The 26,694-nt window shown below is 37.3% G+C and overlaps 1 protein-coding gene across 1 annotated transcript; it reads right to left on the bottom strand.

Annotated features, from left to right (window-relative positions):
- Window positions 1-8,694: 8,694 nt before the first annotated feature.
- Window positions 8,695-25,413, bottom strand: LOC121427677 (leucine-rich repeat and immunoglobulin-like domain-containing nogo receptor-interacting protein 1). The gene is made up of 3 exons (XM_041624197.1): window positions 24,970-25,413; window positions 14,220-15,135; window positions 8,695-9,779 (listed from the first exon to the last, which is right to left on the bottom strand). Exons 2-3 carry the CDS (start codon window positions 15,120-15,122, stop codon window positions 8,751-8,753), a joined length of 1,932 nt encoding a protein of 643 aa, XP_041480131.1. The 5' UTR covers window positions 15,123-15,135; window positions 24,970-25,413; the 3' UTR covers window positions 8,695-8,750.
- Between the last annotated feature and the right edge of the window lie 1,281 nt (window positions 25,414-26,694).

The raw sequence follows: 26,694 nt of genomic DNA, 5'->3' as shown, positions 1-26,694 counted from the left end.
ACTGTTTTGTGAAATGAAGTAAAACTTTAAAATGCCATAACTTTCTTATTTTACATCCGATTTTGATGAAATTTTCAGTGTTATGCTTGTTGAATTTTTCTCTTTTTATTCAAATCAAGTTTTTGTTGGGGTGGACTTGTCCTTTAAAACTGAAGGGTAATTTTGAATTAATTTGGTGATCCTGATAAAAACAAAGCAACCAATGGAATCACGACAAAGGAGGCTAATTCGTCCTGTCGCCGGCCATCCTGCTTTCCTATTTTCCATCACCTATTTTCGTTCGTGGCACGGATCGGATTCGGTTTAATCCAAGACCACAATACCGGTCCTTAATTTCCTTTTCTCGGGATGTAATAGCTTAAGTCTTAAACCGCCATCTCTCTCTCTCGGCATGCTAGAGAGAGGAGTAGATGGGGGAAGTGATTAAAAGAGATAAGTCGGAGTTTCCTCTAACGGTGAGTATAGCCGAATACATCTTCCTGAATTAACCAGGTATGTCAACCAGGGGCAGATCCAGGATTTTCCAAAGGGGGGGGGGGCACATTTTCCAGAGAAATATTTGACAGCAAAAAAAGGTTTTCGTGCTCGTAAAATTTGAAAAGCAAAAGAAAAAAAGGGTCATTACTTGTGTTTTAGTGACATATTCCACTTAAAAATATATGCTGTGACTTTCAAAGGGCAGGGCACACTTGTGTAAAAAGCGGTATATTTACATTAAAAAAATGATTATGGTTCTCAAAAGGGGGTAGGGGGCACGGGCTGGATGTCCCCCCTCCCCTGTATCCGCCATCTGATGCTGACCGAACTTGAATCGAATTCCGACACTTTTATCATGAATTATCATCATGAATTCCGTTTCATAATAAGTTACATCTTTGGCAGTAATAATAAAAAAATATAATTGTAGTCCAGGGAAATAACCGATTTTGGGGGTCAACCGCAAAAAATTTGCAATATAACTTTTTTTGAAACTACAATGCGTTTCCCCGAAGTCCCAATAATGACATACTAAAAGTCCAGAAAATTTTCAGTAGTGGAAAGACGTCTAGTTTGCATAAATCTAAAATGGCTGCCATCATAAGAATTTTATATGTTTGCTGGCAGTAATACAAAGACTGATCTGACCATAGTATTTTAAAAAATGATGAATTTCACCACTGTCATATCTTACCATAGGTTCATTTTAAATTTAGGACGTAAGTCTGATTTTGTTTAACAAGTGCACACCTAGTTACCAATGATGCGTAAAGCATTTCCATTTATTGAATGCAAGAGCATAGGTGCCGTGGCCTGGGAACAAACCCCTGACTTTCTATGTATAGCCAGACACCTTAGACCACTCGGCCACGGCACCTCTACCTAGAACTACTATAAGTCTGATTTGACCTCCAGAAATTAATGACCTAAAGATCAACGACCTCGAAATATCAGAAAATTGATGTTTTGCATCAATAGTTCATGATAAATATGGGGATAATGCAAACAAAATTGTTTGATTATGACTCTCAAGGTATTCTGATATTCTAGAAAGAAATTTGTGTGTTATAAGTTTTGACCCTTGACCCTGGATAACTGGCAAATTTAGTAACCTTTTATGATATTGCCAATTAAACTATAACTAAAAAGTCTCTAAGCCACCGCTTTACAATAATGAGGTATATACACTGGTTTCAGCGGAGCAGCTGTTACGCTCACTAAACGTCTGCCTACAATCAATTCCTGCCCGATACCATTCAACTCACCTGGGTTGAGTGCAGCAACATGTGGATCGCTAAGGATATTACGCCATGGCTGGAGTTTGAACCAACGATCCTTTATTTCAAAGTCAGGAGACTAATTGCGGTAATGGAAAACTTGTGCCAAATACCTTAAATCTTTGTGAAACATACCCCGACTGATAAAATATAATACGTTATTTTGAATTATTTATTTATTTATGTTTATTTATTTATATCTATTTATTTATATTTATTTATTTATATTTATTTACGTTTATCTATATTTCTTCATATTCATTTATATTTTTATTTAAATTCACTTACATTTATTCCATTTATGTTTATTTACATTGATTAATATAGTTACATTTATATATATTCATTTATATTTATTTATATTTATTCATATCTATTTATATCTATTTATATTTATTTAAATCTATTTATATTAATTTATATCCATTTATGTTTATTCATATCCATTTATATTTATTCATATTTATCTATATTTATTCATATTCATTCATATTTACTCATACTTATTCATATTTAATTAATTTATTTAATATCTTTTTTTACATCATGTTTAATCTCATCAGCCAAGTTAGTAACGACCTATGAAGATCGATTTCTCTGTCTTTAAAAAAAACCACATTAATGCTAAGTTTATACATTCGTTTATACATTATTCGTCGAAATTTGGAAATTCACTGCCACTTTGATGGAACTTTATGAAAACTCGTCTTAATCCTTAGCCACGAGAGAATGGTGCAGTGTACAAATGGCAGAGGCAAAATGGCAGAAGCAAGGCAGAGGTGAAAACGGAGTACCTCTGTCGCTAGTTTTTTTATTATTATTATTTAAACCGAACCATTCATTACTTTACAAACCACTATAAGACACAATCCTTGGCCCCGTCTTACAAAGAGTTGCGATTGATCCGATTAACCACAACTATTGAAAGCCATCAACGTCAACCTCCAAACTGCAAGTTTGTTCAAAATATTTTCTTGATGTAATATGATGTACTTTCATACATTTGGGCGATTCCACACTAGAACTTCAAAAATATCATAAATTTCAACATGCTTTCAATAAGTCATAAGTAGTGTAATATTTTACTGTGATACCTAAATTTTATGAAAATTATGAGTTTTAACCAAAAGTGAAGACAGATATAGTTTTTTGGGGGGAGAACAATGGAATTTTCAATTTTCAATAATTTTGCTCATTGAATAGTCAAGTACAAATTCCACCTGAAACAATTATTTGCAAAGCAAGAGAAGATTGAAAATATTGCAGGTCAGTAGAATAATATATCATTGATGGTTCCAAATAATATCTACAACATTTTCATGATCCATAATAGGGGCAGCCCTGATTTTTCCGAACCTATTTTTGGCAATGTCCCGTACGACACATGACAATGCAAAAGTTTTTCCTACAATTTTATTTTTGATGATGCAATTTCATAAAATGAGTTTCTCTTTGTTTGACCCATGGGTGATCGATTTATCCCATAAGGATCTAATTACTGCCCTTCATTTTTCAATTATTGTCCTATTAAAAAATGTCCCGTACGACACACGCTGTGTCTTACGGGACATGTCCCGTACGACACACAATATAATAATACATTTAATTGCAGGATTTGGATTCAGAAACCATAAATAGTAGGCATATTTGAATTCATTTAATTGATTTAACATAAAGTGAACTGAAAAAGTACTTTGTTTATCTCCACAGAACATGAAATAGGTGATTCTAAACATTTTAATTGATTTCATGTAGGCTTATACTTTTGTGAATCCCTTCAGCTAAACTGGTGATTTTCACTGATCAGAGCAGGTTAATTTCTTTTCATTGAGCATGAAAAGAAAACTTTTATAATTATTTCAACCTAGCCTGGAAGATGACTCCCTTTGCATGCTAATGTGGAATTATTATAAGATGTAAAAAAAAAATACATATCAATCATCATGATCATCTATTTGGACCTCCCTTGATGATCACTATTTTTATTATTGCTTTCTTGAAAATTTAGTGTGCTTCTCTTTGTTTTCAAAGGACAGTGAGCAAATTTCCAAAAGAAAAAAAAGTACGACATCGATGGATTTCTATTTTCTTGAGATTGTTCGGATCAATCTTAACTATTTGCAAGACGGGGCCCTGGGCTCTCAGGAGTGACACAGGGTGAAATGTACTCCCCAATTTTATTCTTATGTTTGTCGTGTCACAGTAGTGCCGAATAACAATATAGACCTTCCGATTTGCGCGTTCAGTAGTGGACTACTGCCGAAGTACGTTATAGTCACTAGCGTTCCTACGGGGGGGGGCAGAGGGGGCAGTCTGCCCCCCTGACGAGTCACAACCCATACAAAAGACATATCCCTGCCTCCTGACAACTTGAATACCTATTTTGCCCCCCTTGACGAGCTTGAAGACCTTCTTTTTTTTTTTTTGTCAATTTTTTTCGGATACGATTAAAGAGCATTTTGATTGAAGACCTTTTTTTATTTATTATTTTTTTGCTTGTCAAACTTTTCGACCGGTTTTGCCCCCCCCCCCTGTGGAAAATCCCAGGTACGCCACTGGTTATAGTCTATTGCTTTGCGTTGAAAATTTGGTGGAGTGATGGAACCGGAGACACCGAACTCGCTCAAACTCGAATAACGTTACCTCACATAGCAACTGGTCGTGACGATGGAGTTGATGTTGCCCAAATACCCCCCCTCCCTCCGGAAAGTGCGATAGTGTTCTTTCGGGGGCTTGCGTAAAACATCTGTGTTATGCGACGCATCACTTTGTATGCTGTAAAGACAAATAAGACTGCTATTACGTAATTACGTCGCAGTCCACTAGTGAACGTGAAATTCGAAAAGTCCATGATGTCACCCTGATTGTTTTAAAATAATTGTATTCTTATTTATACAAAAATGGAAAAACCATAGGGAACGGTCGCACTACACCCCCCGGCCTCTTCCGATGGTGCCGCCCCTGATAAATGTAGATTGTTGATACACACCAAAATATTTACGTGTAGGCCTATTCGCTCTCCATCTACTTCCCGCTCGGTCTCTCCCTCTCACCACTACCCCCCTCTCTCTCTTTAACTCTATCGTTCGCCCCCTCTCTTCCTCTGTCTCTCCCATCCCTCCATATCTCTATGTCATTCTCCCTCCCTACCACTGTCTCTCCCTCTCTTCCTCCATTTCCCTCCCCTCTCTGTTTTCCTATGCCCCCCTCTTTCCTCCTTTCTCTCTTCCAAAAAAGGCTCCACGACCACATTTAATTGCAAAAAAATCTAGACAGCAATTTCGTAATAAAAATCATTCTCGTTTATTGCTCATAGAGTTTTATTTTACATATTATCATGACGTAAAAATAGTATTTACATAGTCAACAATTTATAATACATTATATAAGCATATTTCACCAATGAAAACAATTCACAAACAAAACACTTTTATCATCCGCGACATTCCATCCTAAATTGGTCGCTAAGAGTATTTAATGAAAATACATACATCGATTGGTTAAAAGCATGAGTAATTGCTTTCCTCAATATCAATGAAAAAATGGAATATAGCTGAATCATTATATTATTCTGCTAAATATCCAAATAATATTTTGCACATCAAAAATATCAGCAAAGAAACGTAACCTTTTAAATGAACGAATGTCAAATGAAAAAAAATATCACAGATGAAATGAATATTGATATCCAATTTCACCTTTCACTGTAAAAACTGCGGTGTTAAAACTGACACCAATTGGTGTTAAAATGAGGTGTTAAAATTACACCCTAGAGATTAAACATAACACTATAGAGTGTAAATGTAACAACAAAAGGTGTTGTAATAACATCTATAGGTGTAAAACTAACACCACCAATTTAACACCGGTGTAAAATAACTGGTGTGGTCCTCTATGTACACCGGTTAACACCACAGTTTTTGCTGTGTTCAGTAACAACATCCACCCCGCTGAATCGTGCCATTATCGTGCACGAATTTCGAAGGACGCTGATATACAATTAAGATATATCTCACACACAATTTCTGTACAAGTTTTGGTTATATAGGTTGACATAAAGCTTGTATAACCAACCGACTTGCGACTCGGCAAATGACAAAACAATATTAACTGTTTCAGGGCTTGCATTGATTTGTCAAATTCATTTTATAAAAGAAAATTAGAAATTGATTCTTTTTCAAATTCATAAGAAGAAACGCATATTTGGTAAATACCGATTACAAACTATATTCATAGCCATAAATTGCAACTGAAACTCATCACTGCCACTCACAGTGAATTGCAGTTCCCCAAAATCTTGGATAATATTTCAAACTTCCCTACCCACTCTCCATCTTACGATTCGATTGATCAAGAGTTTTTTTTTCAGCCATAATCAAGCTACACCACAACAAAGTGTTTTGACGATGATTTGTATGGAAAAGGATACTTTAACTATGACCTTGAACAGCGATCATCGGATCTATCGGGACATCTTGATCAAGGCCCAACAGAATGTCTTGAGCAGTTTATAACAAGAGCACTTGGGAACATAAATTATTTTAATCCCCGGGGGGCCACTTACATTGACGAGTGGATACCATGCGCGACCAAAAAAACACGTAAAAAGGATGTCCTTTTCACGATAGGGCACGTTACGTACGTAACGTGAAAAGGGTGTCAAAAACACAAAAATAATGAAAAAAGGGTATCTATTTCGCTAGTAAAATTACGTGTTTAGGGTCGAATTAGCGTGGATGATTAAAATTAAAATGTTTTATAAAGGATGTCCTTTTTGCCCCAATACTACGTGTTTAGAGTCCGATTTGCGCGAGGTCTAGAAGTGGGGTCGTACTAAACCAAATAAGGTAAAGCCGACAACCAAAGGACCCGTAACAATAAAACATTCCTGTACTTGTTTAGGGGTTCATTTCAGGGAATATTTGCCAAGAGTATCGTTTTGTTTCCAATACTTGTTAAGGGTAGGGTTTCACACGCCAATACTTGTTAAGGGGTGCATTTTCAGAATATGGAAATTACGTGTTTAGGGTGCTTTTCGAGACCCCATGGTCGCGCATGGTATCCACTCGTGAATGGAACTGGCCCCCCGGGCTTTAATCAATATAAAAGTGGTCGGGATTGTTCTACATTCGTATGTGATATTCATTCTCGGACCTATCAAGACTAACTCATATCTACTGCTATGTATTTGCTGGTGTACATCAAACCGCTCTCAAGCATGGACATAAATAGAGGGTCCGGATGCTTTTAACCGAGGTATTACGTCCCTACCAAGAGAGCATGCTACTCCCTCCATTCACCCAGGCATGTTTGGTTACGGCTGGATGAGGACCAACCCAAGAGCGGATATAGAGGACCGGAATTCATTCATTTGCCAGCTTTGCATGAGGCTCATGATTCTAAAAGCATGGTCTGAAGCCATAGAGGGGTTGTTAACCTTAAAATAAAAATCTGGTGATTAAAGAAAGAAGAGGAAGAGGATGAAGAAATGAAGAAGGAGAGACGGGGTGAGGACACTTTACCATGCGATATTTTGCAGAGTGACCAGGAACCTTTGACAAAAAGCTAAGTGATTGATTGTAGGGCTGTGTTTTACAATCAATCATACACAATGAACAATGCAATCAATCTTAGAAGTTAACCCCATGGTCAATCACTAAGCTTTAGGTTATAGGTCCAGGTGGTTCATGCTGGAACTCATTAGAGAAATGAAGGTGATAATAAAAGTTTTACACCTGTCGTGATTGGGTTCTTAGGAAGAGATGATATCCTCCCTGGGGCCCATAACACGAAGCCTGGCAATCATTGTAGAAGAATATCTTTATGATATGATTGCATCGACCACAATGCACACTCAATCATGAAAAGCAAGCCTACGATCAATCGCTATCCTTTGTTATGGATCCCGGACGTTTTAGCAGGGATCGAAGTGTGAGGTACCTGGATTAAATAGCGTATGTTGCTTCACTGTTGCAAACCGTTTTCCCTTAATTCCATTTCATAATTTCAAGGATTCCATTCTTTACATCAATGGGTGCATTTTGTTAACAACACATAACATCAAAGAGAATCGTTTGAATTGTTAATATAAACCGATGCTTGATAGCTTGATATCAAGAAATGGGGTTAAGAAAAACGACTCGCCATAGCCTCAGTATGTCGGCATTTGCTTCATAAGACGCCCTGGTGAACGAGGCAACCTCTATATGAAGGTACCCTTCCCTAAACACCAAATTCATAAAGCCATTAACATCCCAATGTCCCGTGCAAATACAAGCTTGTTTTTATATATCATGCACCATCCATGCTGTTAAGAGCCTTTAGTTGATCCAACCATGGACCTACAGATCCATGATCCAACGAACCCTCAGAAGACCTGGGGAGCGTTTCATGAAAGGACTTGTCAGACGTTTTATCCGAAAAGTCCCATTTTATCCGACATTTGCCATAGTAACAGTGCTTCTCAGCCAATCAACTTCAAGGAAAGTTATCATATCTGACAACTTTTCGGACAAAAATGTTGATGGAAAACTCCCCAGGTTCGCCTCTCATCTCTGTCCTTGTTTTTACCCAAGGAGCTCATCGTGTTTAGACATTTGTATTACATGCTTTTGTATACACTCGCTTATATTCTGTATTGTGGTAAACAATTTATTTGTTGGAAAACAATGTCTCTCCCTTCCACTGTCACAGAGTAGCTTCCTCACATTCAAGTTACAAATCTCTGATCAGTTCTCCGAGTCATATTCCGTAATTGCTCGCGACGAACGATTCAAACTCTGTCGCTGTTGTCACAACGTCTCTTTCTCAAAAACTAGTTTTTAGACCTCAAAATATCTGGGCACATGCCATTTTTCGTCAGTTGTCAAAATGACTTAGTTTTGTTCTATTTTCTTTAAATCGTGACAGTTTAAGACGCGGCCTTTCGCGATCTTAATAACCAGTTACTTTGTTCTTCATAAATAAAAGTTTTTCATACTTCTTTTTTTTACTTATCTAGGACACATATGTGTCGTTGATTATACATCTTGTCATGGGATCAAGCGCTGTGTAATTCGGATCGTCATTTAAAGCGGTTGCGTTCTCGTATAGGTGTGAAGATCGAGATATCGTGGCGCTGTTTCGGAGCAGTTCTCTCGGGACACTTAACCTCTTCTGATCGGTTTGCTTCGGGTGTGACCGGTTCATTCCGGTCATAGGCGGTGGCGTGGGCGCATCCATTTCGGGCATGCCTTGACTGAGGATGGATGGCTTTTCTGTCAGCGGAGCTATAATGTGTCTGCTCGCGTCGTCCACTTTGTTACTGGCTTTGTGAAAGCTGAATCCGCCCGGGCGCTGGTTTTTGGCTGGCTTGGGCTTGGCGTACAGGTGCGCGGGGTTGGAGATGGCGTTGATAAAACGTTGAAGTGTCGGTTTCATCGATGACTGATTCCTCGGAGCTTTCTGCGTGTTCGGGAGTGGCGCCGAAGCAAAGTGGATTTTGGCTGTTTGCTTTCGATACCAGAGGTAAAAGACTACCACGCACGTGATCAGGGTCGTGAGAAATGTCACGATGGCCGTTACGACAACACCTGTTGCAGAATCGCACGCGCGGGATCTTTCAGGTATACACGCGATAGGTGGACGCTCCTGGTTTGGCCAACCTCCTTCCGGTTCATTGCCGCCTGTCGGTTTCCTCGGCCACATGTCAGGGGTCGTCTTCCCTGGCGCACTAACAGTTGGCTTCGGGATTTCATTGACGACGGTCACCCGGATCTCGGCCATGGCTTGACCGCCGGGGTTCTGCGCCAAGCAGGTGTAGTTTCCAGCGTCCTTGTGTTGGGCGTGTCGGATGTTGAGGGATCCGTCGCTGCGGACACTGATGCGGGGTGCGTGGGCGTAGTTCATGTTGGCTGTACCCACTGTGATCGAGGGGATGGGTTCACCCCTAGGGCTTACCCACGACAAGGCTGGGGAAGGGATGCCCGAGGCGTCGCATGTCATCGAGACATCCTGTCCTCTCGCAATAAGATACTCGAACTTTTCCTGGAGAAGAGGAGAAAGATGGGACAAAAAGGGGGTATGAGTCAAGAAACCACAACAAACTCCCTGTATCGTCAGATATACACAGTTTTAATTGCTCCTCAACGAATATATAAGGTAGGGATTATCAACTCTAAAAACAAATCAGTAAAAAATGACTAGTTAATAGGGTCAGCTGGGTGCAAATGTTATTCTAGTCATATTTGACTATTTTCTAGTCATATTCTACTAGAACTGAGATATTTCTGACTATAGTATATGTCAGAACTGTGAATATCAGTGATTGCCATATCAGTTCAATTTTTCGATTTCAATTTCAATTTCAATTTTATTTATTTCACTTCCATCAAACAAAAACAAATTGTATACCATATATATAAAAATAAGTACTTCTATCCATTGCAAAGAAACAAAAATAATAATACATATGTTGTGAAAAAAAAACTTACACGATTTGGGCAACACTTTTGAGGTTTGGTAAAAGATGTTTGGACATGTATCTGTGTGAACATGACGAAATTCACTTAATGCTCTGCTCTTTGAAAAAAATAATGTCATTTGGAAACATGATCACTAAACATAAGCATGGATAAAGCAGACGGATTCAGTGAAAATAAACCTTCATCAAAATACGAGTAGAGGTAAATTCATCAAAGATAGGCAAACGAACAGCGTGACTTCCTCTTAACGTCCCAGATGCTCTTCTTATGTCGATCACGTCCCAACTTTGTCTTCATTAGCGCGCTTTATTTAGCTCGTCCTCACCGTGAGAATGTTAATTATAACTCTGGCGTCCTGCCCCCCATTTTATTGGTTGCCATGGAAATAGACTGTTTAAGGTTTTCCAAGGCAATACGTGTCAGATTTGTTATTAATTACTGGAGATATGTGAAAGACACGTGTGTTGATTTTTAGTCGAATACTCTGGGAAATGTTAGACATTGGAATACGGGTTACTGTATATGTATTTTGCCATCGGTTTTCACGGTTTTACAAAACACACTCTAATTAAAGAAAAAAAATCACCAACTTAGCACCCGTAGCAATTCAACACTGTGTAGGAGCCGTTGTGTGAAAAGTGCAAAGTTGCACTTATGTATTATGTTAAGGGTTCACTAAGATGAAAGTCATGCTAAGTAGACGCACAGAGACAAAGTTGCAAAGTTGCACCCTTAAAAGTACACTGAGACAATAATGGTGCACTTAGGTTAAGTAGTAGATGAGATAAGATTTATTATCACATTATCTCAATATGTTCATAACTGTAATGCTTTTATTAATTTCTTGCAACGAAAGACATATATTTTCTTCAAGTTAATTTTTTTCTTTATCAAAACTAATGATATAATCTATCAAGTTTAACGCATGTCAATTTGGTAAAATATTAAAATATATATTGTTCATCTATAAACGAGCATTTTTTTCATTATCACTTCGTTATTTTGTATCCATTGTCAGCCCAAGTAAGGCCTATTTTTCATCTCCTTTACTTACACATGGACTATCTCAATATTATGTTGATTATCGGGTATTAAGTTCACCAAGATTTGCCCCTTTAATGGGGCTAAGTGCTAGCTGTTCTGGAGTGATTAGCAGGTTTAGAGGGGTGTAGCCCAAGAAGCCCTGTATTTTAATCGCGCCCCTCTCTGGAAATTCGAGCTGATGCCTGTCAGGTCGCGTGCTTAAAGAAGATCAACGAAAAGCTGGGATGGAAATCATTCTTTAAGCGCGATGAAAAAAAGGAGGATATACCGTCCACTGGAATTTTCCCGCCCAAATCTGAGGGACTTATCGCATGTCTGTTTACAAACTTTCAGATCCATAACTTGTCGGATAAGCCGAAAGTGGCTTTCACTATTGAACTTGTTATTGTTGCATGAATATTTGATATCATAAACCGCATCATGCTAATTGTTATTAATAACAATAAAACCCGTTCAAGTGCACCCCATAACGCAACAGTGGCGGGAATCCTCAAGATGTCATCTTGCACCTTAAATGAGGTGCAAAATACCCTTTGTTCGAGTTTGTACACTGAAGTGCCCGTTTCCAACCATAAAAATACAACTTTTCACATTTTAGGATTCATCGATTCTTGCGTTCGAAAGGTACACATTTCTACCATTCTTATAAAAGGTACATTCCCCCAAATGGGTACAATATGCAGCTAATTGCTGCATAAAGGGCAGCATCCCTTTTATAAAGTTAAATAAGGTTTGACAGAGGGCCTATAATCATGAAAATGAATATTGCATTGGATTTTTAAATTTCAAGTTTTCAGTTTATGTAGTTTGTTTATCTATTTATATTTTTTTAATTTCGAGCGTACTTCTCACAACCGGTAGGTCGGGGGTTCAAACCTCGGCTGCGTCAGACCAAAAGACATTAAAAGATGGAAGTCCTACCCCGTTTGGCGTTCAACGATTATAGGGATAGAGCCTCGTCGGTCTGGCGCTGCACAGCGGTGCTGGGCCCACGAACAAATGGGTAATTAAAAGCAAATTTTAGGAGTATTTAATTTCATATCTATTTCGAACAATAAAAATATGGATTGTTTTTATTTCAACCGCGGTAACCACATCAGTAATTGACTTTTATGTTTTACACCTTTACATTACAGCTGGAATATTTAAACATCTCAATGCATGGTCATCTGCAGTGATCTCATTATATTCTTGATTCCATCATGGACCTATTTGATTCCATGAGAACATTAATTCGAGTAATTAAGTAGTTAGTTTGGTATTTTATCATTTGCTATATCACTTTGGCATGAATTAGATTATTTTCAAATGCTTATCGAATTTGGCTACGATACTAGTCTTCCGGTTCCTGATGTGATATAAAGGTTAGATGAAGAGATATTCAAATATCAAATTAATAAACTTTAAATTTAAACATTCAGACTTTTTTTAATGAAAAGTCTCTATATTCAGATATACATGTATCACTGCGAGAGTCTTAAAATTCGAGTAAGAAAATATTGTGATTACCAAAATGAAATAGAGAGAAATTTGTTTCGGAAAGGGGCAATTAACTGTGAAATTGACCACGCAGCGGTGCCCAAGTCAAACGAGCAAAATAAACATCCTGTGTTTCAATATCCTGCAAGTTCAGGTGCGCAAATTTAGGTCAGATATCTTACAGATCCTAAGATATGGGGCAAAGTTCTTGGAAATTTGTTTGGAAATACTTTGGTCAGTTAGGAATCCATTTCATTCATTCATTCGTCAAAGTATTTGGAAATATTATCATCCCGTCTTGTTGAATGAAATGGACGATCCCCAGGCTCTAACCGGAAACAGTACCTGACCCCGGAAGTACTGATAACCCCGTTCGGCGGCCATGTCTGTTTACAAATCTCCCGCGCATACGATCTCAGCTAGCTAGCTCGCGGAGAGGGAAGATTGATAACTCAATTTTGAATTCATCAACTTGAATTTTGGGTTTTCCCGACAAGATCACTGCCACCGGGCAATAGCCGTTAGCCAACAACGAGCAGTAGGTGTTAATTGTCAGAGAAGTTGGTAATTGGCTGAGGCGTTGTGGTTAATTGGTGATGATGTCGGATTTAAATTTTGCTCTTGCCCTCCAATCATTTTAAGGAGACACATATGTCAATTCATCAAGGATTAATTAGATCATAAACTTTCCCTCAAAAAGTAGGCCGCAATGCGGTATAATCAAAATTAGAACGAAACATCCCACAAATAAACCGTAAAGTGAATATCTTTACTTGTTTTGATATGTTCAAGTTCTATTTAGAAATTCCATGCACATGGATTTCATTTCAAAGCTAGTTCGTTGCCTGAGGCATATACGATGTACATGTATGAGAATCTCTGAAGTCATGTAGTAACAAAAGGGCGTGCAGTGTTCAGGGAGGAATTAGTTGTTGTTATTATTTACATCCGATTTTGATGAAATTTTCAGTGATATGCTTGTTGATTTTTTTATTATTTAAATCAACTTTTTGTTGGGGTGAACTCGTACTTTAATTTCCCCTCCACATTTATCAGACCAAAACACAGTTGTGCACATGCGCAAGACGGGGAGTAGCTTCTTGATCGTCGCAAGCAATAATTATATTCTTTACCGAATATAACCTTGTCACAAAAGCTGCGTTGCAAATCTAAAGCTCTTTTCAATCTTGAAAATTTGGCTAACTGCCTTTGGTAATCGACGTTCGACCCCGGAGGGCAAGTAGCTACACTCAGCATTAAGTTGGCTCATGGGTGTGAATGTTTAATCGTCGCTACATTAATCCAGAGTAATCATCAAGTACTTTTTTGTTTAGAATATATATATACAGGCATATCATTTTCATTTATATCATCTCATATTGGATGAATTAGAAATGAGTTGCGTTAAATTTCCCCAACGCGCAATGAATAACGAAGTGAAAATGACACACAGCTCCTAAGAATAATGTAATAGACTTACCCTTTTGAAAATTGGTCTGGTACATTGAAGAGGGTCGTTGACGTATCTCATATCAAGTCCCCTCATGAGACTAGGACCTGTGCAGATCACAGGGTGTCGTACATCCAGGACACCAGCAGCACCGGCGTGCCTGGGCACCAACAGCCTCCTGAGGAACTCCATTCGACAGTCACACTCCCATGGGTTTTCACCAATCCACAGCGTTGACAGTGATGGCAAGGAGTTGAAGACATTGTCCATCGTGGCGATGTTATTGTTGTTTAGTTGAAGAGCACGAAGGTGCGTAAGTCCTCGGAAGGCAGCTGCATCAATTGTACGCATACCATTGCTGTGGAAGGATAGAAGGGCAAGTCTAGGAAGACCTTGGAGCATACCAGGTCTTAGCCAATCTAACTGGTTCTCGTTCAAATAGAGCGTCCTGAGTTGGCTCAGGCCGTTAAAAGCTCCAACAGTGATCGTGGATATGTTATTCCTGGACAGATCAAGGGTCTCCAACTTGGTTGCACCCGAGAAAGTACTGGCGCTGAGGCTCTGGATCCTGTTCCCTTTCAGGATCAAGCTAGTGAGGTTGTGCAGTCCGGAGAATGCCCCAGGAGTGATGGAGGCAATCTCGTTGGAGCTCAGGTCGAGTCTCTCAAGGTTGTAGAACTGTCGGAAGGCATCTTGAAGCAGGTTGGTTAACCTATTGCCATGCATGTCCAGGAAGCGTGCATGGTGCTGTTCCTGAGGAATACAGTTCAGACGTCTTTGACCGCAGAGCATACTGGCAAAGCCTGCTTCCTCGTCTGTATCGCAGGACGGTGGTCGGATACAACCGATGGCAGCGGTGGGATCAAGTACTTGGCATAGGATAAGAAAGACACTCAGGAGCACAGGGCTCATTGATGACGTCATGTACTGCATGATGATAGAGGATCTGCAATGAAATAAATTCACAAAAAAGAATAATGATTGAGTATTAACTAATAATAATTAGAAATAATCGTAGGAGTTAGGGGATAAGAAGGAGTAGGGTGAGTAGGGGAACAAGGAGAGGAGGAGGTTGGAGGAGAAGGTGGAGGGGGAAGATTACAGTAGTATAGAGCAGCAGCAGTAAAGTAGTAGATGTAGTAATAGCAGTTGTAGGAGTATTTGGTAGTAGAATTTGGAATCATCAATCTCTTAATGTTTATACTTTTGATAGAAATTAAGAACAAGAGTGATAACACTAATTATTTTTTTAATTTATAATAACTGATGACATGAATCAGGAAATATCTCAAAAGACATTGCAATTCCTTATACACTGTTATCATGGTTATAGGTTTTCATAAGAAAACATTAAGCAAACTTCATTGTACACTGTGCAGTATGACTTCTTTAGATTCGTATCCAGTATATACCCCTTTCTATGTTAATGTATTTGAGTCATCCGTTAATCGGACCTTCCAAAGTCAAGCACCGTTCTTAAGCAGAGACACGGGAGACTACGCCACTTCCGAACCCAACCATGATATAGTGGTTTTTCAACCTGACATTCGAACATACTGCTTAGAGACGATAATTCCTCTTTCTGACATCACTGATAATCAGATCTAAGAGCAATGACTGGCAAAATAGAAAGAAATTAATGACTTTCGAAGAAAGGGGGTTGGAAATTTTGGGAAGGGATAATGTTCCATTTGTTCATTTAGTGATTGATTGGATGGCTTTGTGGCTACATTCACACCGACGAAACCGATTCCTAACCGATCGGAGGTGTCTCATAGGAAATAACGTGATACATTTGGTGGGTCTTGAATCGGTTTAGTCAATGTGACTGCGGCTCGAGTATTGGGTTCGACGTCCTGTGCCTCGACTTACATTCAAGTTCGACAGTCTGGGAAGAGTTTCATGAAGTGATTGTCTATGACAGATGAACTATCAGCCAATCAGAATGAAGGATTTCAGTAGCTTTTATCTGTTATTGTACATATGTTTTCAGAACAAGTTTTATGAAACGGACCAAGGGTATTGCAATCTTTGCATCTGAATGGCTAAGAGTATTCTGGAGGTGGAAATCACTGACACAACACTTGGTGAAACGCTCCGAGGACACGTAGATGAGATTTTGAAACATGGTGATGACTTGGTTACATTTAAATGATTTACATGTTTAGATGAATGAGAGTTCAAAAATAAAGAGAGGGTTGACTGAAATCAATAGAAATATAGAAAGACAAATGCATAGCAATATTTACCACCTGGGAAGGATTGGGAAGAATTTTTCAAATGGTTTAAGTGATTGATTTTTATATAATATAATGCATTAACAAAATATTTTAAAGTATTCACAAAATAAAAACTTTCATTATAATGTGGCTTGTGGATATCAATCAAACACATTTCGACTTTGTGCAATGTTTAAGCCTATTCATGCTAGTGCAAGACATCTAAAACTTTTTTTCTCGGGATCAGCGAGACAATCAATGCATTTATCAAAACAAACACACCAGTAACATACATCATAGAAATGAATAAATTACGTCAAACGCTAGGCGCATGTTTTACTCAAAATAACATAAACGGGAGTAAATGACGACTCCTTTTTTTCAGAACGGTTAGATGCCGATGTATGGCCATTCCCCCCTGACAGTCGAGGAAACCTTAGGGACAAAAACCGGTGGAAATGGTTCTCGTATGTCGGATATCTTTCCTTGACATTTTCCTCAGTCTTTCGACACATTTTCCTCAGAGAATTCCTTTCAAAAGAACCTCTACCAGCAACTGCGCACTCTTCATGGATTAGCCTACCGTGCAAACTGCCCCATACATAATGTTCTGGGCAATGTTCTGTTTCATTTTTGCCACAGATATAGGTTTGAAATTACGAGGTATAATTAAGAATGCCGACAGAAAAGTTGTGGAAAGAGATTGTTGAAGTATATATATGAATCACCCTAATACATTTATAAAATTACTTAAACTGCATCGATTCTGTTCGGATTAACCACATTAGCTGAAAAATACGTACCTTGTAATTGTCAGAAGAAATGCATTTATCCTAAATAAAACAATAGAGTAGAAATGCATTTTCCTCAAAATCTTTTAGAATGTCAAAGTTTCACATAAACGAATAAATGCTTCAATTCATTTTTCGTTTTACTATTACCTTCCCCTTTACTTTTTTAATTTTGATTTAATTTATTTATTTATTTATTTTAATGTATTATAATTATCTTTTTTTTTTTCATTTTTATTTTATTATTATCATTGTTTTTTTTTTTTTTTGGGGGGGTAATCGGCAGAAACTAGCTATGTTGTGACATCAATGATCATTTTCGATTACCTCTTAAAAGTTTAACCAATATTGGGTAAAGGGAACATGCATGTTTGCTGAGTAAATTATACCACATATTGTGTAAACGTTACCCAATGCTCATGTCTACCTATTAAACATACATTTGGCCTCATATGGGACAGATTATATGCGCACGTTCCCTTCTTACCCCTTTTGGGCAAACTTTAAAAAAATCTTTTTTTTTAAGATGCTAACTTGTGTATAGAATGTATCGTTGCATTAGCCTCGCACACATTATATCACGTATCAAGAGAACAAGAAAAAAAGGTGAGATTTGACTCTAGAAATGCCCGAGGCTGAAATGTTCATGTTTGTCGGAAATTATGAAAAGTCAAGCGGTAACGTCACCCTCATTATCGCCATATTGAATAGCGATTAGGAACGCGTTCACATTGCTCACTGTTAGCCAGAGTTTACACGGGTCTTTTGTGGGTGATGCTAGGACAGGCAATCCAAGAGTGATCTCACAAAACGGCTGGTATCTTTACAAAAAAGCAATAAAATTTATATCATACCTTATATAGGATTGACCCCCCCCCCCCTGTAAAGCCCGTTCTTTGAGAGAGTGGTAATTCATTCATCAAGTATTTGAACATCGCGGGTTGGCGGAATAGGTCCTCGCGTTCAACAAACATTCATGCATATGGAGTAGAGAGAACGATTAGTAGATATTTCAGGTTCTATTTATGAAAAAAAATAATAGATCATAAACCGGAATAAATATCTACTTGCATGTTCTAACAAAGACATTTCTTGAGGGAAATAGTCAAATAGACTTTAGACAATAAACTTACAAAAAGGGTTTGATCCGGGACTATCTACAACGCGTGTACTCCATGAAAAATACAAGGGGGGGGGTGCCTATCAAATAAGGGAATTATAGTTTTATATACATATTGTTAACAAGACAGACCACTGTCCGACATAAATCATCGTTTTAAATTCATTATTGGTGTATTATTGTGCAACGATAACAAAATATTTGCCCTACGTGGACTTGGGTTGTATTTTCAAATGAGCGAAACCGCCCCCAGCACTCGACAAGCAATGCGAACAATCTATCATATGCATCATGTTTCGGGATATAGTTACATGTTAGGCAGGTTCAACGAGAGGCTGTGTTTTACCTAGCTACTTGGCTTACTTACTTCAGTTTTTACATCCATCATTTTTAATTTTTTAATCCCTATTCAAACATAATTAAGGTATAGGGTTAGGGTTAGTTTGAATTCATTTGATTTGACATGATTTGATTAATTGTTTTCTTCTGCACTCATAACATTACGTTTATCACTACATAACAAACATAATGTATTGGAATTTGGGGGCTCTGTTTGCATGAATCATAAAGAAAAAGATTTAATGAAATAAATGTAATTCTTAACAAATATCTACTACCAACTAATTTCAACATTTACAATTCGCAGGAAAAGGATTTTCGTTATAAGCAGATTACTAGAAGAAAAATGACAGCCCTGGATTAAAAACTCATTAAATTCATTAATACATTATTAATACAAGCAGAATGGTAATATTAATTTTGTTAATATGTTTAAAGATGAAGATGTAGATGATAAGGACGGTAGTGACAATGGTGAAGATGAAGGCTATGGCCATGAATTTCACGTTGACCAATGATTTTCATATTGATATTCAATTTCATTCTGTTTAATTTCATTAGTTGCAGAGTTTGTGTTATACATCTTTTGTATTTAGCAAATAAGAAAAGTGCGTATTACGTTAGGCGCCGTATATATATTCACGTCAATCTATGGATCAATAGAAATATGAATACTGGCTTACAATCATAAGAGCATGTCGAATTTAGCTATCACCACACTCGAAATCATATGAAAATGAACCTACAATTAAAAAGAGGCATGTTTAAATCAATAGATAATACCACAATGCATATATGGTTCGTGCACTTTTTAAAATTTAAGTTCAATTTCAATTCAGTTTATTTTATTTCCAAATAATAAACACAACAGCAAACATATAGATATATAATATACAAAGCAGAATAAACGTCATAATATATAATTCAGTTACAAATAATATACAAAAGTGATTGGTAAATAATTCAGTTGCAGTTTTGTAAACACATTTTGATAACTAAATAATTGAGATTTAGAGGTCATAGTTAACGTATGAAAATGAAAATGATGGACTTATCTAAAAGCAAATTAAGCTAGTATTGGTAAGCCCCTCTGGAAATAAGTTGTGATTTTAACCATGGGTAATTAACTGTACAGTAGGGTAAAAAATTATAAAATATAACGAAGAACATTATGGGGTTTTTTTAAAAAAAAAGAGAAGAATAAACTAGGTCAAGATGAAAACAGTGACATCACAAATTAAAAAGAAAGGAAGGAAGCAGTAAAACAAAGAAATAAGGGAAACGAGTATCGTGTTCATTTGATTAATTTATCTGCTTTTAAATAAATGGAAATGCTACTTGCATTATTGGTAACTAGGTGTGCACTTGTTTTTTTTTATTATTTACCAACAATAATCACATGTTTACAGGTGATGAAACAAATTGCATAACACTATTATAAAAATACGATGGTAAATGGGACAAGAAAATAGCACAAGTGCTAATCGAAAGGGAAATAGAAAAATGATCAAGAGTCAAATGATCGTGCCAAATGGAGAATTCCGCATGTATATTATGAAAGGTATTCTTGAATAAATGAAAGTTTTATGTTTTCTAATCATAATTGTGATGTGGTAGCAAATTTCTATGTACCAATATTAATAAATAGTTATATACAACGAAACAATTCGATGTGTAAACAAGAATCGAAATTACCAATGCAACGGAGAGGGTTTTATGAATAGGTATTTAATCGTGAAATAAAGCATTTCTATCGATTTTGACAAATCACATTTTACATTTAATATATACCTGCGTGATTTTCCAAAAAAAGAGAGTTTATAAAGACAATTTGAAACGGTGGTTATACAATTTAGAGCACAGCACACAAAAACAAAATATTTACTTAACCATTATTTATATGACGACATGTTTTATATTGAATTAAGCAACACATGATACATGCACTATAGCGCTATCACTGCGTAATTTATGAAAGTGAGACGTTTCCATTAATAATAACTATTTATAAACCGAATCATTAATTTCGATAAATCAACACGAGGGTTAATGGCACGAGGTCTTGCCCTATCAAACATACTTTATGGGCAAGTAATAAGGTTTCACCCACTCCAAGACCGTGAAGACAGGAAATGTACGAATATCAAAAATATAAATAACGTTTTAATGCGTTTTATTCGTAGGGCTAAAAAAGAGGAAGGAAAAGTGCGGGGCTAAAAAGAAAGGTTTACATTTTGCCTTACAAATGACGAGGGAGTGAATATTGTACCTTTCTTTTAAAAATGAATGTTATAATGATAATTAATTATAATCCTTTAGATTGATGCAGGGAAGGCAAACAGAGCTGAAAACATTCCAAGATGTCCTCGCTCGAAAAGATTATGGCTCGTCTAATCAGCATCAAAGCATTGCGAACTCGGTTACTTTTAGAAACCACATTAAACTTTTCTGCCCTTCTCTGTCACTTTCTCTCTTTCTATAGTATATTTACACTGCAAAAACTCCGGTGTTGATTCAACACCAGCTCGGAATATATATATAATTATGTCCACACCAGAGAAGTATTGAAACAACGCCAGTTAGGAATCAAACCAATGCTGTTTTGATACTTGTTGGTGTTGTTTAATCTGGTGTTAGACCAAAACAAAACTGGTGTTGTTTAACACTTCTCTGGAGTGGACATACATAGATTCCAGGCTGGTGTTAAATCCACACCAGAGTTACTGAAGTGTAGGGAAACGCCTTCAGAGTGACCAGGATCACTCATTAATTCAGCAAAAGAAAATCAAATCATTATTTTTTTTTCTTATTTGACCGCAATACGATTCCAGGACCTTCAAGTTAAGAGAAATTCCAGTAGTTGCAGTTAACACTGATTTCATGAGAAAGTCTGTAAAACAAGGCTTAATTGCCAGTATATCATCGAGGATCTAGATCTGGTACAGTTACATTAACTGGACTTTGTGAAATCTTGAAATCTACGCTGAAAAATGTTCACACCGAAAATCCCCAACACAGATAAGCGCACGTGGGACAACGTATAATTATTGCTTAGGGCGTCGGGCCCGACGCCCTACCCGAATCCCGTGCTTATTTGCTGATTTCTCAGCAATTACACAATTTCTTCCAGAATCCTTTGGCACATGCGTTTTATTTATACAAACAGACACTTTAGTGGTCATTTCATTGGATTCTGTACGAACTCATTTTGATATCGTTACCAAAACTAGCATTTACCTTTAAGAAACGCATGACGGTGCTTTGCATCTGCTGTTCTTACACTGTAAAAAAATATTGGGTAACTTGTTTACCACCACAGGGTTATTACGTGTCCAATCATTTTGGGGCAGTATTTTACCCAATGCGGGAAGTATATTGTCCAGTAAGGTTAGAAAATAAGCAGCAATTTCTTTAAAATGAGCAAAGAATTTAATCACAATGGATGAATACAAATGCCCGGCTGAAAAGCACAATGTTGATTGGACACATAATTACCCTCATGGAGCACTTTTACCCAATATTTTTTAGAGTGTATACATACAGTCTAGACCATATTCCTATTTAAGATGGCTTTATTCGAATAATAATGAAATACACGTCTCGCGGTCGTTCTTTGCACACGAGTCAAATGGTCAGATAAGTGCCCACTGGGTCCTGCATATTACATGATATGATATTGTCACATTATCCATTCCATTACCTTTATATGGAGCGCCTGACAAGAAGGCAGAAGTTCCGGTTTGTAATAATTCAGCTCCCAAAATGATCGATCCCAATAGATCTCCCATTCATGAGGCGAAAGCTTTACCATGGAGCCACTATGCACATGATGCATGGTCATATTTGTTCTGGTAATGCGCTCATATCATTGCCTACATTTTAAATACATATAATAATATGTGGGTTGGTCTCAACTATATGTCATTAACACTTTTCATTTTTCATTTTCATTTAATGGTTTCTGCAACACCTTTTTCATAAAAACATTAACAAAGAAAATACAATGATAATATACGTATAACTGACAAGCAAAACATTGAACAAAATTGCATTTTCGATTGTTAGAAGGTTGCAGGGGTTGCCACTATAAGCTAAGCATGACTGCGTGGTAACCCCAACAATAACAATATATATACAAACTTTCATCCATGGTCTGCTGTTACATTAACAATTGGAAATCGCATTGCCCCATCGTAAATTGCAGATTTTATCTTCCAGACAAGGCGAAACAGTTGACGTAGATCTCTGACAGCCCCCCCCCCCCCCCCCCGACAATCATCATCCCGGTTGAACAAAAATGCGCACCTCTTTAGAAAATGAATATTTGGTTATCCAATCCAAACCAATAATACTGATTTGTTCCAAGATGTTGAGTCACTTGCCTCTCAAACCGGAGTTGAGAGGGGACAAAGTTTTGGGGTCGGGTAAGATCTTACTTGTGATAAGAAACAACGATCCATATCATCTCACATCGATGAGAAGCTTTGCCTGATATCTGAGATGCTGCGCATGAATCTTCGGGGTTTCCCCCATGAAAAAAAATGTGGTTTTGATAACGCTTGGTGAACTTCTTCACTTTCGCTGCAATATAGGTCCATAGCCTGAAGGACAAGACACAGCAAGAACTGTGGTGCTAGCCGGTGTCATCAGTCATTTTACTCCGGTGTAAAATTGGCAGTGTAAGTTCAACACGATGAGTGTTATTATTGTAACACCTTTCGTTGTTACTTTAATATGGTTTGGTGTTGTTATGTTTACTGTAGAGGGTGTAATTGTAACACCACGGCGTATTTTACGCATTAGAGCATGCTCTAGGGACACCATCTGGTCACGGTGTCGGTTTTAACACCTCATTTTTGTTCAGTGTAGACGCTTGATTACTTGCTTTCAAATGGAATACCGCATTCACATCAGAGAAACTACTTCCAAACCGATAGAAACGATTGCGATATTTTCCTTTATATGCAGTATCGATAGGTGTGGGATGTTGGTGTGACATCTACCATGTCTACACAAATGATACCGATTGCAATTAAGGTTTCATGACATTTGCTCTGGCAACAATTACTACACGTAAAGCCAAAAATAAAGTCTAGCCTGAAATACAAATTAAAATCTTTTCATTATTCTGAACCAGAAACTCTATTACAATCCTGCTATAACTCAACGGAGCAAATGCCATTTCATCGGTTGGGAAACTTGGAAAGAATGTGTTTCGTTGTAGAATCGGGAATTCTTTATGAGATTCTTTGGTAGAAACATGGAGGTACTATGGTAGAATTATCGTCTATACGGCATACACGTGGTAAAATAAAGTCTGCGTTTCAAGAAAATCGGTTTGACCTAGAAAGCAGTCTGCTCTTCTTTCTTTCTTTCTCTATTTTTTAATATTATTGATTGATTTCAAGAATTTGTTATCTTTAATATGAAAATAATTCAAAAGATTTAAGACGAGAAAAACATTTTGACTGGCATATGCAAATAGACAACCATGACCATATAAGCCTTAGTAACCTTAAAAAATGAACGAAATACAGTTCGCATACATTAGCTGTTACTGTTTTGGCAATTGAAGGTTATATCATAAATAGCACAGCACTTCTAAAATAAAACTCATCCAAAGCAAAGGTGAAAACACATCATCTGATTTCAGTTAAGAGAAGAAGGGAGAGTTATCTCCTAAATTTATCATTGAAATTGAATGTCTATTTCTGCTCCGTAGTCTCCCCCGCAATCATCCCTGATATTCAATGTCGATTCTATACGTGAACTGATAATACCGGACAGGTGTTCCATCGATATAGGTTGGGTTTAAGGAGATGTGTCGTGTGAATTGACAAAATAAATTTGCATATTAGGAGTTAGTGGATGAATAAGAATAGTCTTGGGACTTGGCAAAAGGACAAAATAATGTAATATTATTTTTGTCATTTGGCTATTTAGTCACTTTAAACAATGAATATTTTATTCATTTATTTATTCAGAATACGAAAGAAGCACTCGAATCAGCAAAGCTGTTTTTCAACATCTCCTGCAAACATGTATATACAAACAAAAATTAATTGTAACACTATAGATCTCCAAAATAAAAGTATAATAATAAAATTATATATATATATATACCCACTTTTGTATCCTCTATCTAGTGTTATAAAAGTGCTTTTAAAAAGAGGCACAAGTGCTTCCATTTATATTTTCATCAATTTACTAAAAACGCTTTGAAAATAAAATCACAAGGAGTTAACTGTTCGGTTACAGCTTTTATACGAGTAATAACGACAGAGATTATAAAATAAATTGTTGATACTTACATGACAGTGTAATCTAGTTTGTTTCAAAGGATAAGGGTAATGTATTAGCTCCAAGAAATAAGTTCCAAGCGGAAGGCTGCAATCATTATTTCCACAATCCTGGATTTGCTATTTTCCTTTAAAAAAATCACAGTTAACTACAGCCGGACACTATCGACTGTTCCATGCAAGCTTCGAATCACGACTGCGTTCTTTCTCCCTCGTTCACTCTTGAGCACTCGCCCGATGGATGAACTCGTATAACAAACCCGAGTAATGAACGGAGCAAACACACAGACAACTTCGCGCATGCGCGTTGGGTTACGCTTTCAGGTGCAAAAGTGGTGCAGACGATATCTCGCCTTCTCCGGTGTGTGTGTCTGTTAGCAGATTGGTGGAAAGTTAAAAGCGTAAGCTTTGCATTGGTCTCTGCCAAAGACCGATCTGTGCAGCTGTGTCCGCTTTTGTTGACTGTCAGGCGCGCTCTCCCGTTGTACTGCAATAAAATGATGGCATATCGAAGTGGTAGCAGTCGCGCGCCTAGGGAAAATCGCAAAACGTAGGAGGGGGAGAGAGAGCTAAGAGTTAGCGGATATTAATATTATTACCGAAAGCTGTCACAGCTTTATTTTTAAACCCTCTTCCATGTCCTAATGATCACATTCTGACACTTGGTTTTGCCTGGCTGCTGCGAAGCGGACGAGCAGCGCCTCGGTTATTAGAGTGTAATGAAAAACGACTGAGCGGTGCAGGAGGAATAAAAGATCTTAGATGGGTGATTGATAAAACACAATGATAAGGGCGGGAATAGGGTTAGAAAGGGAAAAAGGTGTGAGGAGAATCTAAAGTTCAAATAAAAGTGATCGCAAGTTGGTAACTATAAGATAGAGAAAGAGAGACAGGGAGTAAGCAGGTGGACCCTAAACCATTGTGAAAAATAAATCATGTTGATAATATCATTATCAGTCAAGCTGTCCACCTGATAAAATGAGATCTACGATTCTCATTGATGTTGCGATCTATATACACCCTAAATACGACATCGATTAAATAAATATTCTTTTCTTTCTTCCCAAGCATAAATGAATATTTTACCTGGAAATTAAAATCTTCTATAAAAATACTTTAATATAAAAAGATGATAAAGATGCTAATAATTTACACCTGTTCTCAGAAAAAATAAGGAATAAAAAGAAGTTTTATATTCTTCCAGATCCTTCATGTCTTAAATCTGCCTTGTGTGGATTAAGGTTGATCCCAAGGGGCGTGTCAAAGGGAACAGATAGTGCCTTTTGCAACCACCTGACTGGAAGTATAAGTCGTTGTTAAGTAGCCGTATCCTATGTAGAAAAAAATTAAGTAGCTCATCAATATCACGTTCCATCTAAAAATGATACATATTCAAATAAAAAGGAAAGTAGATCATATATTATTGGGCAGTAAGTTAAGTTATTTAAGATCAAAATAATTTTCAAGAGTAATATTTTGTTTGATTAAGACATACAAATTGTGATCGCAAAATGCATTTCAGAAGTACTAGTCTTCTTAAATGACATTGACGCGGCCCTTGGAATCGGGGGGGGGGGATGCTGGGGGTTTTCCAAGATTTTCTGCGGGGCTGTTTGTGTTATTCTCCGTATGCAGCACCCCCGGAATCTCTGGTAGATGTGGCAAAATGGAGAAATGTAATGAAAATAACCTACACTTTATGGTGAAACCCTTTCTAGTTGTTTTTGGTGTTGTTGT

The sequence above is a fragment of the Lytechinus variegatus genome, chromosome 14 (assembly GCF_018143015.1).
Source record: "Lytechinus variegatus isolate NC3 chromosome 14, Lvar_3.0, whole genome shotgun sequence".
NCBI lineage: Eukaryota > Metazoa > Echinodermata > Echinoidea > Temnopleuroida > Toxopneustidae > Lytechinus > Lytechinus variegatus.
Note: the sequence above shows the minus strand (reverse complement) of the source record. Positions and strands in the feature narration are given on the sequence as shown.

Coding starts and splice junctions, on each gene's coding strand:
- LOC121427677 (XM_041624197.1), bottom strand. CDS start 15,122: ATGCAGTACATGACGTCATCAATGAGCCCTGTGCTCCTGAGTGTCTTT. Junction 9,780..14,219: donor CCAGACCAATTTTCAAAAGG/GTAAGTCTATTA, acceptor CCTCTTCTCCAG/GAAAAGTTCGAGTATCTTAT.